The 12,516-nt window shown below is 41.0% G+C and overlaps 1 protein-coding gene across 4 annotated transcripts in view; it reads right to left on the reverse strand.

Annotated features, from left to right (window-relative positions):
• The window catches only part of LOC111162163 (family with sequence similarity 122C), a 69,236-nt gene extending 56,720 nt beyond the window's left edge, over positions 1-12,516 (reverse strand). For 3 of the 4 annotated variants that reach the window (XM_022526360.1, XM_022526359.1, XM_022526358.1), the window contains exons 1-4: positions 12,494-12,516; positions 11,990-12,176; positions 6,543-6,618; positions 3,511-3,597 (exon numbers count right to left, since the gene is read on the reverse strand). In XM_022526360.1, the coding sequence (XP_022382068.1) occupies positions 3,511-3,597; positions 6,543-6,618; positions 11,990-12,096 (270 nt within the window). In that variant the 5' untranslated portion in view covers positions 12,097-12,176; positions 12,494-12,516. Of the gene's footprint in view, positions 1-3,510; positions 3,598-6,542; positions 6,619-11,989; positions 12,177-12,493 lie in introns of those variants that run through there. The other variant, XM_022526357.1, reaches the window with a different exon arrangement.

Genomic DNA, 12,516 nt, shown 5'->3' on the forward strand with positions numbered 1-12,516 from the left:
CAATTCTGAGACATCAATAAACCTCACTGGTGTCTTTTATGTAAATTTCTCATTGTGCCTGTTTATCACACTCTAGGAGCGGAGAGGAGGAAGCAAGAGAATCTGCCCCCTCTTGGGAGGAAGCAAGAGAATCTGCACCAAGGAAGGAGGGCATGGGGCTGGGGAGGAGTGGGGGGCACTGGGGAGCATGCTGGGTGAAGCAGATTCCCAAGCATTATCCTCACCGGAGGAATTAAGAAAGGAAAGATCAAGCTTAGTTCCATTTAAAGGAGAAACCACAGAAAACTAATACTGTAAAGACCTTAAATTCTTTGAAAACAAGTTTAACTTTACTATGTTTGCTATTTTTAACCCATTCCTTCTGTACTTACTAGAGCTAAAGCACTCAGCAAGTCCAGAACAGGAGCTGTACGCTATGGTTATCAACTCCTCTGCCTAGTTCCTGCAATGACTGACCCTGAACATGAACTGAATGTAGGCCAGCGGGACGGAGCATAAAGCAGGGCCAGGAATGTATCACACACTTACTACTGGGTGGGCTGTAAATTAAGTTTAGTTTGTAGTTGCCATATGAAAAGCAAAACCTAATCAGATAAATATCGGTAGCCATAAAATTAAAAGGGATAAAGTGCTCAAGAAGAGTACAATCATTTCTGCCAGGAAGAAGAAACATTTCTCCTGCTTTTCTTGGAGTAGGAGGGGGTGGAGATGGAGAAGAGATGTGGCTGCCCCAAATTCAACAGAGGTGCCAGGAAGAGAACTCCTAGTGGAAGAGTGGGGAACAGGCACACCAACCCTGGAGTTCTTAGGAAACACAGAGAAGGGATAATCAGGGGAAGGCACGGTCCCTACGGTCAGAAGAGGACTTTGGGTTTCTGCTCATCAGAAGTGGGGTGGAGTGATTTTCTGAGAGTATGGAGGGAACTACTGGAGCTTAATTAAGAAAATAATTGTGAGAGAGCAGATTTTTACAAGGATTGGAAATGTGCATCTTTATCTGCATGTTAAATGGCTCCCGTGGTTCTTCAATGACCTCTACCACTGCATTTTTTTTCTTTTTTCTTTTTTTTTAAAAGATCTTATTTATTTGACAGAGAGAGATCAGAAGTAGGCAGAGCAGCAGGCAGAGAGAGAAGGGGAAGCAGGCTCCCCGCTGAGCAGAGTGCCTGACCCGGGGCTCGATCCCAGGCCCTCGAGATCATGACCCGAGCCGAAGGCAGAGGCTTAACCCACTGAGCCACCCAGGTGCCCCTGCATTTTTTTTCTAAAACACTTTTACCTATATTGAAATACATGAAAAGCAGTCCCGATTTTTTTAAAAAATTGTGATAAAATACACATAAAATTTGCCATATTAACCATTTTAAGTATACAGTTCAGTAGTGTTAAGTATATTCATACTGCCATGCAACCAATCTCCAGAACTCTTTTCATCTTGCAAAACCAAAACCCTATACCCATTAAATCACTCTCATTCCACCCTCAGTCCCAGCCTCTGGCAACCACCATTCTACTTTCTGTCTCTATGAACTCTGGGTTCCTGCGGCACCAATTTTAAGGACAGTCTAGTATGGGGAAAGCACCCTTATGCTTAGGATTCATGTTATTACTTAACCATATGTGCATTTTTTCAAAAATGATTTCTATTTTGTAATGGGATATATCAGGATTTTGTTACTTCTGCCGAAAGCACTCTAATTACCATGTCATTCTCCCAGACAATTCAGCTTATTTATCCTGAAAGCAAGTAACAACCTACGTAAGTCTTAGAATAATAACGAAGTGATACTTCAAACAAAATAAAAGCCTAAGGGGTGCCTGGGTGGCTCAGTCATTAAGCTTCTGCCTTCGGTTCAGGTTGTGATCCCAGGGTCCTGGGATTGAGCCCTGCATTGGGCTCCCTGCTAGGCGGGAAGCCTGCTCTCCCTCTCCCACTCTCCCTGTTTGTGTTCCCTCTCTTGCTGTGTCTCTCTCTGTCAAATAAATAAATGAAATCTTTAAAAAAAATAAAAAATAAAAGCCTATGCATTACACTGTTACAGTAAGCCAAACCATTAAATCTTGAAACTCCCATCATCAAGTCAGTGTGAATGACGTCAGTTCTGCCAAACACAACCGTTCTGCAAGATGGTTTGTTTAAAACATGTCTTATATTAAATTGAACCTTATGCCAATTAAGAGCCTAGAATTCCTAAGGAAAATTATGCATTTAAAAAATTGTCAGGTACATGTTTGCGCTCTATATGTACTATTGCTAATTAAAAACATCTAGACTTATTGAGTACTTAGTATGTGTCAATACAGTGCTGAGTGCCTTATGCTGATTTTTTATATGCTAAGCATTTTTTAAATTTTGAAAGAGCGAGAGCATATGAGCAGCGGGGAGGGGAAGAGGGAGAGGGAGAAGGAGGCACCCTGATAAGCAGGGAGCTCAATGCCGGCCTTGATCCCAGGAGCCCGGCATTACGACCTGAATTGAAGGCAGGCGCTCAACCAACTGAGCCACCCGGGGCATCCTGCAATTTTTTTTTCTCTAGACTATCATAAGATACACATAAAATGTACCATGTTAACCGTGTTTAAATGCACCAGTGCAGTGGTGACAAGTGTATTCACACTGTTGTGTTATGTGCTCTTCAGTTTTTCTCTTTTGCTTCCAGTTTTTTGGAGATATTTTACACTGATTAATGTACTCACATCAACAAACCCACATTCCCATCTTGCAGAAGAGGAAATTAAGGCATAGAAAGGGTAATGTGCATGTGAATAACCAAGCTGGTCTGTATGACGCCACTTAGAGGCCCCCACTTCTCAGGCATTCTTCAGCCCAATCCAATCCAGCTTCATCTCACCCCACCCCTCTCTCCAAAGAACTTGTTTTTGAATTTAAGAAATTCATTAGTAATCTCCATTTGGGTAACTCAAAGGACACATTTCAGTTTTTATCATTTTGACCACTTGATAGCATACGACTTAACATTTTCCTTGTATTTTCATGGTACTACTGGTGATCTTTAAAGCTGTTTCCTGTAGCCTCTTTTTTTTTTCTCCTTTTTTACTCTCTCCATAAGTCATATTATTCATTCCCATAGCTTTAAATAAGGATCTATTGATGATGCCTAAATGTGTGTCTCTAGCCCAGACTGCTATTCTGAGCTTCAAACTAGTATAACTAACATCTCTACCTAGAGATCTCAGAGAACTTCAAACTGAACATGTCCAACACTAAATTTATCTTCCCCTCTAAATCCACTCTTTTGGCAAAGTTTCCCCTCTTCTGTGGCCTCGCCAGACCCATCAGTTGCCCAAGTCAGAGGCCTAGTAGTCATCTTCGCCACCACCACGGCCCGCCCTCCATCCAGTCTATCAGCAATTGATTCTACCTTTCAAATATCTCATGAATTTCCCACTCTTCTCCATGTCCACGGCCATAACAGTAGCCAGGGTCACTGTACTTGCCTCCTATGTGATCATCTCCTATCTCCTTTTGCCCAGTTCCAATCTACTTACCCCTTTGCAGCCAGGATAATCTTTTGAAGATGAAAATGTGGTCATGTCAATCACAGACCTGGAACTCTTCAATGGCATTGTATTGACCTTAGGAGGACAAAGTGAAAAATCTTTAGCCTGACTTGGAAGGCCCTACGAGATCTTACACTAATCCCCATCTCCAATCTCATCTCTCACCACTTCATCTCTACTTCCACACTGGCTAGAATGCACTTCTTTCAAATTCTCTACACACTCTATTCTCAATGTACTATACTCTTTTCTGTTTCTAGGCCTTCACACACGCCAATTTTTTTTAATATCTTGGTAGATATTGGATGTGGATCCCTATGATCCACATCTCAAGCAAGTGAACTCCTACACATCAGTAAGATCTCAACTAAGGGAGGTCATTTCCAACCGCTGCTTCTCATACTAGGTTAGATCTCTCTGGGAACTAGATTAGGGCTTAATACATAGGAGATTGCTTAAAAAATTTGTTGACTTGGCTGAGTAGAAAAGAAGAATGACTAGGTATGGAGGTCTTTGATAGACAAACAAGTGCTCAATAAATACCATTAAATGAATGAGTAAATGAATGAGTAAATACAAGGAAGATCTGTTTAATGAACAATTCTAACGTTTTCCCAGAATAATACTGCCTTTGTGGAAGTAATTTTGGATACCATTCTACAAAGAAGAAAATATCCAGTTTCTTTTTTTTTAAAGATTTTTTATTTATTTGACAGAGAGAGAGATCACAAGTAGAGAGAGAGAGAGAGAGAGAGAGGAGGAAGCAGGCTCCCTGCCTAGCAGAGAGCCCAATGTAGGACTCGATCCCAGGACCTCGAGATCATGACCTGAGCTGAAGGCAGAGGCTTAACCCACTGAACCACCCAGGCAGCCCCCGGTTTCTTTTTTTAATAAATTTTTAAAGATTTTTTTTTATTTGTTAGAGAGAGAGAGAGAGAGAGCATGAGCACAGGCAGACAGAGTGGCAGGCAGAGGCAGAGGGAGAAGCAGGCTCCCCGCTGAGCAAGGAGCCCGATGTGGGACTCGATCCCAGGACGCTGGGATCATGACCTGAGCCGAAGGCAGCCGCTTAACCAACTGAGCCACCCAGGCGTCCCTCTTTTTTTAATAAATTTTTAAAAGGTTTATTTATTTTAGAGAGAGAAGGAGGGCATGCATGAGTGTGGAGGAGGGGCAGAGGGAGAGGCAGAGAAAGTCTCAAGCAGACTCCATGCTGAGCACAGAGCCTAGCGTGGGGCTCAATCCCACCATCCATAAGATCACAACCTGAGCTGAAACCGAGTCAGATGCTTAACTGACTACACCACCCAGGCACCCTGGAAAATATCCAGTTTCGAGATTAGGAGGCAATATTTTAAAATGGGTTACAAGCTGTAACATTTCACTAAAAAGTCATGTAAGAGAAATCTATGAACAATTATATGTCAACAAATTAGATAATTTAGAAGAAATGGACAAACTCCTAAAAAAACACACAAATTACCAAAACGACTCAAAAGAAAGGAGAAAAATCTCAACAGACCTGTAAACAAGTACAGAGACAGAATCTGTTTCAAAATGCCCCCAACAAAGAAAAGTCTAGGGCCGGATATGGCTTCACTGGTGAATTTCACCAAACATTTGGAGAAGAATCAATACCAATCCTGCTCAAACTCTTCCAAAAACAGAAGAGGAACATTTCCTAACACATTCTATGAGATCAGCATTACCCTGATACCAAAGCCAGCAAAGATATTATAAGAAAAGAAAACTACGGACAAATGTCCCTTATGAATACATATGGAAAAATTCTCAACAAAATAATGGTAGGCCCAATCTAACAGTATATTAAAAGGATTATACAACAGAACCAAGTGGGATTTATCTCAGGAATGCAAAGGTGGTTCAATATAAGAAAATCAATGTAATGCATCATATTCACAGAGCAGAGGGGAAAAAAACACATTATCATCTCGACAGATGCAGAAAGTATTTGAAACAATTCAACAAGCTTTCATGATAAAAATAGTAAGTAGGAATGGAAAGGTATTTCTCTAACACAATAAAGGGCATTTGACAAAACCTATAGCTAATATCATACGCAAAGATAAAAGACTGAAAGCTTTCCACCTAGGGAACAAGCCAAGGATGTGTGTGCTTTTTTTTCTTTTTTGAGAGGGAGGATGGGGGAGGGACAGAGAGAGAAGCTCAAGCAGGCTCCATGCCCAGCACAGAGCGACATGGGGCTGGATCTCACGGCCCTGAGATCATGACCTGAGCCAAAATCAAGGATCGGATGCTCAACAGACCGAGCCACCCAGGCATCCCAGGCTGTCTGCTTTTTGAAAGAAAAGAGGGGTGGTAGCTGAACAACATTGTAAATGCACTAAATGCCCCTGAATCGTACACTTCAAAATACTTAGCTGTATCTTAAATGAATTTCACGTTAATAAGAAGATTCACATAGTGAATCATTTGTTCGTTTTGGTTTACTGATCTACAAGCATATTTCCTATGTTTACAAGATAATTAGTAGATAAGAGCTATAATTTAGAGATTACATTATAACACCATGAAAAACAAACCTTATTTTCAATTCAAGATAAATGAGAGATAAAAGTTGAAGTAAAAGCCTAAAAACTACTCTTAGGAGAGCTTGCAAATTTTCCTCTCAAAATTAGAATGTTCTTTTAAAAATTGGAAGCCAGATGGTCTTAAACGTAAAAACAAATCTCAATGTTAAATCCAGATGGGATTTAAAAGTTAATTCTGCCACAGCTGCAGCAAAGTAATCATGACTGTAGTTAACATATTTATTTTTCCTTCAGTGATGTTTAGATCCCTGTTTCTCAAACTGGGAACTTGTTGGAAATGCAAATTCTCAGGCCCCGCCCCAGACCCCCAGAATCAGAAACTCTGGGGTCAAGGGCCAGCAGTCTGTTTTAACAAGCCTTCCAGGTGCATCCTCAAGTATGAGGACCACTAGTTAAGACCAGTAGCACAAGTCTTGGCCAGTGAAGCTGCTACAAGCATTTTCTTACCAGACAATGTTGTGTCATAAGCGTTGGGTCATTTCTTGGAGTTACTATGTCAGCTTGGAACACCTGTGAGTTATCACTATGAAGAAAAAGAAAACATTTGAAATCCATTACAAAAAATTTTTTTTAAAGAAATAAGATTTCAAATACTTAAACAGCAATGCTGTTAATGTAAATGGGCTCTTTATGGAGACAGCTGTGCAGATGGAGAAATTAGAACGCGCGCATGCACGCACGCACACACACCCACACACACATGCACACACAAAGCCTTAGTTGGCTGAGCCTAAACAAATCTCCGTGTAAGGAAAGGAATTCTCAAGCATACCACTTTACCGCTAATCATGCTACCAAGAAGAAGTATAATTTATCGTGACCCTGGAAATGCATAATTTTCGGTGTAAACCTGTAACTGATTGAAATTTATGATTGAAGCTACAATGTGCAGTCCCAAATCCCTCTCAACTCTGAAGTTTTCACATGAACAAGAGGGATAATCAGTAGCAGGGGTCACCAGAACGGAGATTTTCACAGATATGTTTTGACCTCCTCGGTATTAAAATGTTTTTAGGTTCATTGCACACACTCGAAATGCTGAGAGGTTTCCCACAGATAATCCAGATTCCAGATTTCTAGCTTCTGTTGAGAATTTGCAAGCTGTGTCCACACTGGGCCACATTCCCACATGGCAACAACAGACAGGAGCTAAGCAACTGTCGCCTGCTGAAGAGGGGGCTGGTCTTCCTCAGCTTCTGATGGTGCCTCGGCCCTATTTGAGTTTGGGACCCTGAAGAAGTCTTGTCCTTTTTATGTCTTGTTTTTGTTTTAACTTTTTATTTTGAAGCAGTTTAAGACGCACAGGACATTGCAAAAATACAGAGTTCCCATGTAGTTTTTATCCAGGTTTCCCCGATGATGGTAAGAAGTCAGTGTTAACACTTCCTTTTTTTTTCTTTTTTTTTTTTTTTGCCATATCCAATCAGGTGCTAGGTCTCTCTTATCTTTTTATTTATTTATTTATGTTTTATATATTTATATTTATTTATTATTTATATTTTTATTATTTATTAGATTTTATGTATTTATTTGACAGAGAGAGACAGCGAGAGAGGGAACACAAGCAGGGGGAGTGGGAGAGGGAGAAGCAGGCTTCCCGCTGAGCGAGGAGCCCGACTCGGGGCTTATCTCAGGACCCTGGGATCATGACCTGAGCGGAAGGCAGACGCTTAATGACTGCGCCACCCAGGTGCCCCTCTTACAGCCATCTTATCCTTTTCAGGCTCCTTGCCAAAAACCAATTCCAAGCCTTTTTACTTTCCTACGGACTCTGCAATTGTCTAATTTGTCCCTTCATCTCGGTTTTGTCCCTATGGCAGTCTACCTGCTCAGAACTTTCAGTAACTCTTTATCATGAGCTGAGTTCAGTTCCATTCTTTACTACAACATTCAAAGCCCACCACCATTTAGCTCTAGACTTTTGGATTTCATGGACTAGTAAAATTTCAAAACAAAATCTTGGCACAAACGTACAGTTGCTAACCATCTTTCTTTTGCCAGTAAGGTCATTAAAAAAAAAATCCTACCATCTACCAACACCATTGTTTCATTTATGAAAGGACAATTTGGTATTAAAAAAATTGTAACTGACAATCTCAGGATAAAGTACAGTCCTGCCCAGGAAAGGACAATTGGCCAACTATATCACAACATATTTAAGTACTCTGCTCTTAACTTAAAAAAAAAAAAAACAAAAAACATGGGTGGTGAAAAATTCACTCAGGGTCAGCACTGGTCAGCAGATGAATATCTGGGAGCCAGTGATCCAGGCAGAGTTGACCAGCTTTCTGGAATACATCTGTTTTTCTGTCTGCAAGCTTGTTCCATACACTCTGCAGGCTGTCCCAGTTACCGAGCTCCCCTCTCCCCGTCTGCCTCCTATCAATTCTTCAGTACCCATCTCATGCTTCTTCTCCAAGAACATTCTCCTTATTCCTCACCAATCCTGCTGTCATTTCTCACTCCGCTCTTCGAATCTCCCTAGCACTTTCTTTCTGTCCCTAAGCATAGATCTTACTCTATCATATACTTAAGTCCTTTGATTACTTATTTGCCCTACTAAGTTAAAAGCTGAGTCGAGATACAACTTTGCAGCATGGTCATTTGCATATAACAGGCAGTTATTCAGTATTTTATGAGCACACAGGTATATATATGGGTCTAAGTTTTACTTCATTTTCCAGTCATTTTCTCCTATAAGAACAGGAATGGATTCTAGCAGTCATTTATAACAAAGCTGGAGGGACACTAATGAGTTACATATTTCCACTTTTTTGTATGTGGCGGGGGGAATTCTTAAGGCTGGCACAATTATATTCTCTGCTAAAATTTTGTCTGTCGATTTTAACAGGACTATAACTGAAAAAAATCATTGAGGAAGCATATATTTCAATTGGTAGGAGTCATTCAACATGAATTCCTAAAATCCTAGTGGTATCTACAACTGAGTTAAGTGCTACAGCTTAGAAAAAGTGAAGGCACTATAACTAGACACATGTTCAAGGCTCCACATCAAATGACCAATAAGCAGCTCTAAATATCTAAACTGTATTATGTTTATGCCAGTTATATTCACAAAGCAACCATTCTCTATGGCCACTATTCTCTTTCCACGTTTATAAGAATTTAATAAAACAGATGGTCAGCAAACTTCTGCAAAGGGCCAGACAGTAAATATTTGGGGCTTTGTTGGACATCCAGTCTCTGTGCCAACTACTAAGGTCTGTCACTATAGTGGGAAAGTGGCCCTGGATAATAAGTAAGCAAATGGGCATGGCCATGTTCCAATAAAACTTTATTTACAAAATCAAGTAGCAGGATGGATTCAACCCACAGGCAGTTGTTTCACTTTCAAACAGTTTAAACGCAGGGTCAGGCTAGAGGTATTTACGGGGGAAAGACACTGGCAGAAATCCTAGAACTTGCTCTAATCCTCCTAAGAGCCAGAGAAACGAGACAAAAAACAAACCTACTACCTTTAAACAAAGTTATTGACACCAGTAGTGAAGTCAGGTAAGTAGAGGGCTAAAGAGGATAAAGAACCAAGAGGTTCAAAACTTTTGACATTGGATATTTTTATTAATACAAGATGTACACAAAACAGTGCAAGAACTTCTTTAAAAACAGTAATACTTATATTAAAGAGTTAATATTTAAGGAACAAATTCTCCAAATTCTGGCACGAGAGATTGTGTGTATATACAGGAAGCATCAAGCAAAACTGGAAAATTACTTGAAAGAAGTGCAACAATTATTTAGTGAGCAGTGAAAGAAGCAAGGCAACAAGTACCAGAGGCTCCGTTAAGTGAAAGTGAGGGAAGTGAGCAATGTGCGTAAGTAACCGGAAGGAATGGAGGTGAACATGAATTCAACCGAGGTGTTGTGGGATTCTACTCTAGATTGTTCTCGCTTCCCTGACCACACCCTAAACTGGCCACAACAGCACAAAATCTGCCCTCAGGAGATCATTTGGCCAAGTTCCCTGACCTCAGGCATGTCATATATCATCTTTATGCTACCTCTTTTTTGACAACTGGTCCACCTTGCATTTTCTTGACCTTGAACTCCTACTAACTAGGTATATATGCAATTGCCTCTTACCTTTCTGTACCAATTTTGCTTCATCCATCAGGAGCGGAAGCTACGTAATTTGACACTGTAACTATGCTCTAATATGATAAAAAAAATTTAAGTCCTTTGCAGAACAAAACAAAGCATGAAGGGATAACTGCCATCACTCTGTTTCTTGTTTGCAACTTTTTTTTTTCATTTCATAAAGGCTTCCAATAAAACCAACATTCTCCCCAAGTACTTTCTTCTAGCAGAGCAGGTTCTTAACAATTCATGTTTTCATACAACAGGAGTACAGTCAATCCTGGATTTATAGAATGTTCTTGTTTTCAGCCCAACATGCACAGCTGTGGCCCCTTTATTTCTCTATTTTAAAATATCATGTATTTTTTTTTTTTTTTTTTTGCTTAATCTTACTTTGCGTTTCCTTTTGTACAGTATATTGTTCCTTATCTCAAATGACTAGAAAGCTGCATTTGGTTAGAGTTAATAAGCTTAGAAGCTGAAGAGCACCTGGGTGGCCGTTTGTTAAGCGTCTGATTCTTGGTTTCGGCTCAGGTCATGGGATCAAGCCCTAAGTCGGGCTCCAGGCTCAGCACAGAATCTGCTTGAGTTTCTCTCTCCTTCTCCCTCTGCTCCTCCCCCCAAACTTGCACTCTCTTTAAAATAAACAAATCTTTTTTAAAAAGCTTAGAAGCTGATTCGTAGTGGACAAATCACTAGCTGAGGAATCAGGAGGTACAGGTTCCTTGTACTGGCTCTATTACTATGTCATTTTAGAGACTTATGGGCCTCAGTTTCCTCATACGTTAAATAAGGAGGGTAGATCTGGTATCCAAGTTCACGTCTGACAGTTGTGATTTGTACCTATCAATTAGAATGATGCTAGAAAAGAGAGGAGCAAAGTTACTAACACAGGGAGTGAGTGAATTTTTCAAACACTTTTACAATACTGATAAAACTTTATGATACTGCAATGTGAGATCCAAAATCTTACTTTCAAATTCTGTTTTAAGAAATTATAAGCACATGTCATGCCAGACTTTTGGGTATGTGCAGGAAATAGTTAACCATCAGTTAGAATGGTGTTTCTAAATCTTACGCTTTTCATTATCAGCCTTCTAAGGAGCTGTTTTTGACACCCCCCCCCCCATTACTCCCTCTTGAAAATTTTCACAATATTTTTGTATTTATAGCTGTGGCTCATACATAAAAAGAGCAAGATTTTTTTTCACATACCCCCAAGAACCAAGTTGGGGTCAGTATTGGCCATTGAGAACGCAAAATTTAGGAGATGAAGTTTCTGTGGTACCTAAACTTTTTGTTCAAATAAAAACTAGGTGGAAAAAGGTCCAAGCTAAAAAAAAAAAAAAAAAAAAAACACCAAGTTTTTTCGCTTGTCAACCATTTCCATTTGCTGGAGGTAAAGGTCAGAGGTGACAAAGCAGCTGAGAGAATGACAGAAAATTACAGTCATCACAGAAGATCTGGAGGTGAGGGTGGGGAATGCTCAGCTTCTTCAAAGGAGTGGGTAAGAGGTGGGGTGAAGTTAGAAAAGTGGTGCTCCACACCAATAGGTTGCTGCTTTTGGGTCCTGGTGGACTGTCAGAAGAGGACGTCCAGGTCACATGTGTGTCAGCCTCAGGGTAGGCGTGCGCTCTCCCTCCAGCCAGCCCATCCCACTCCCCCCAAAGCTGAGGGTAAGATCTCCGGAGAGCAGGAACAAGAGAGATACCTGTAGAACCCCGAGGGAGAAACGCATGGGAATGCTTTATCTGAAGTCTCTTTCCCCACCTCCTGCCACCCACCCGCTGCTTGCTCACCCAAGCCCACTGATCAAAGGGGCGCTGTTGGATCTTCTCAGCATGTCATCTTTGGTGGTTGAACTCGACAGCAGCTCCAAGTCTAGTTCCATTTTCTCTTGTGCCATGTCCGCGTCGAGGAAGAAACCACTGCTTGGTTGGAAGTTCTCAAGGTTTTCTGGCTCCCATTCACACAAGGACAAGTCAGCTGGGTGAGGAGTTGTGGACAGACAGGAAAGGGCGGAAAAGAGAAGAAAGGAGGAACCTCTTAGACGTGTGAGGCGCTCATCTTTGCAGTCCTACCTACCATCCCTAATACCAGTGGGCACAAAGTAGGGGGCAGGACTGGCTCAGAACCTCCTACCCCCCCCAACCTCGGGGTCCCTAACGCTGAGAAGACCCTCCACCTCAAAGTCTATAATGAAAATGAGGAATTTATCTTAGTCACCCCCGCGAATCGTTCTTTATTTCTCTCAGCAAAGGAAACCCCAAGTAAGGCTTTCCGGCCAGAACAAAAACTACAACCTGTCGCCTTCGAGAATCCGTCG

The sequence above is a fragment of the Enhydra lutris genome, unplaced genomic scaffold (genome assembly GCF_002288905.1).
Source record: "Enhydra lutris kenyoni isolate GAN:26980312 unplaced genomic scaffold, ASM228890v2 scaffoldscaffold89, whole genome shotgun sequence".
NCBI lineage: Eukaryota > Metazoa > Chordata > Mammalia > Carnivora > Mustelidae > Enhydra > Enhydra lutris.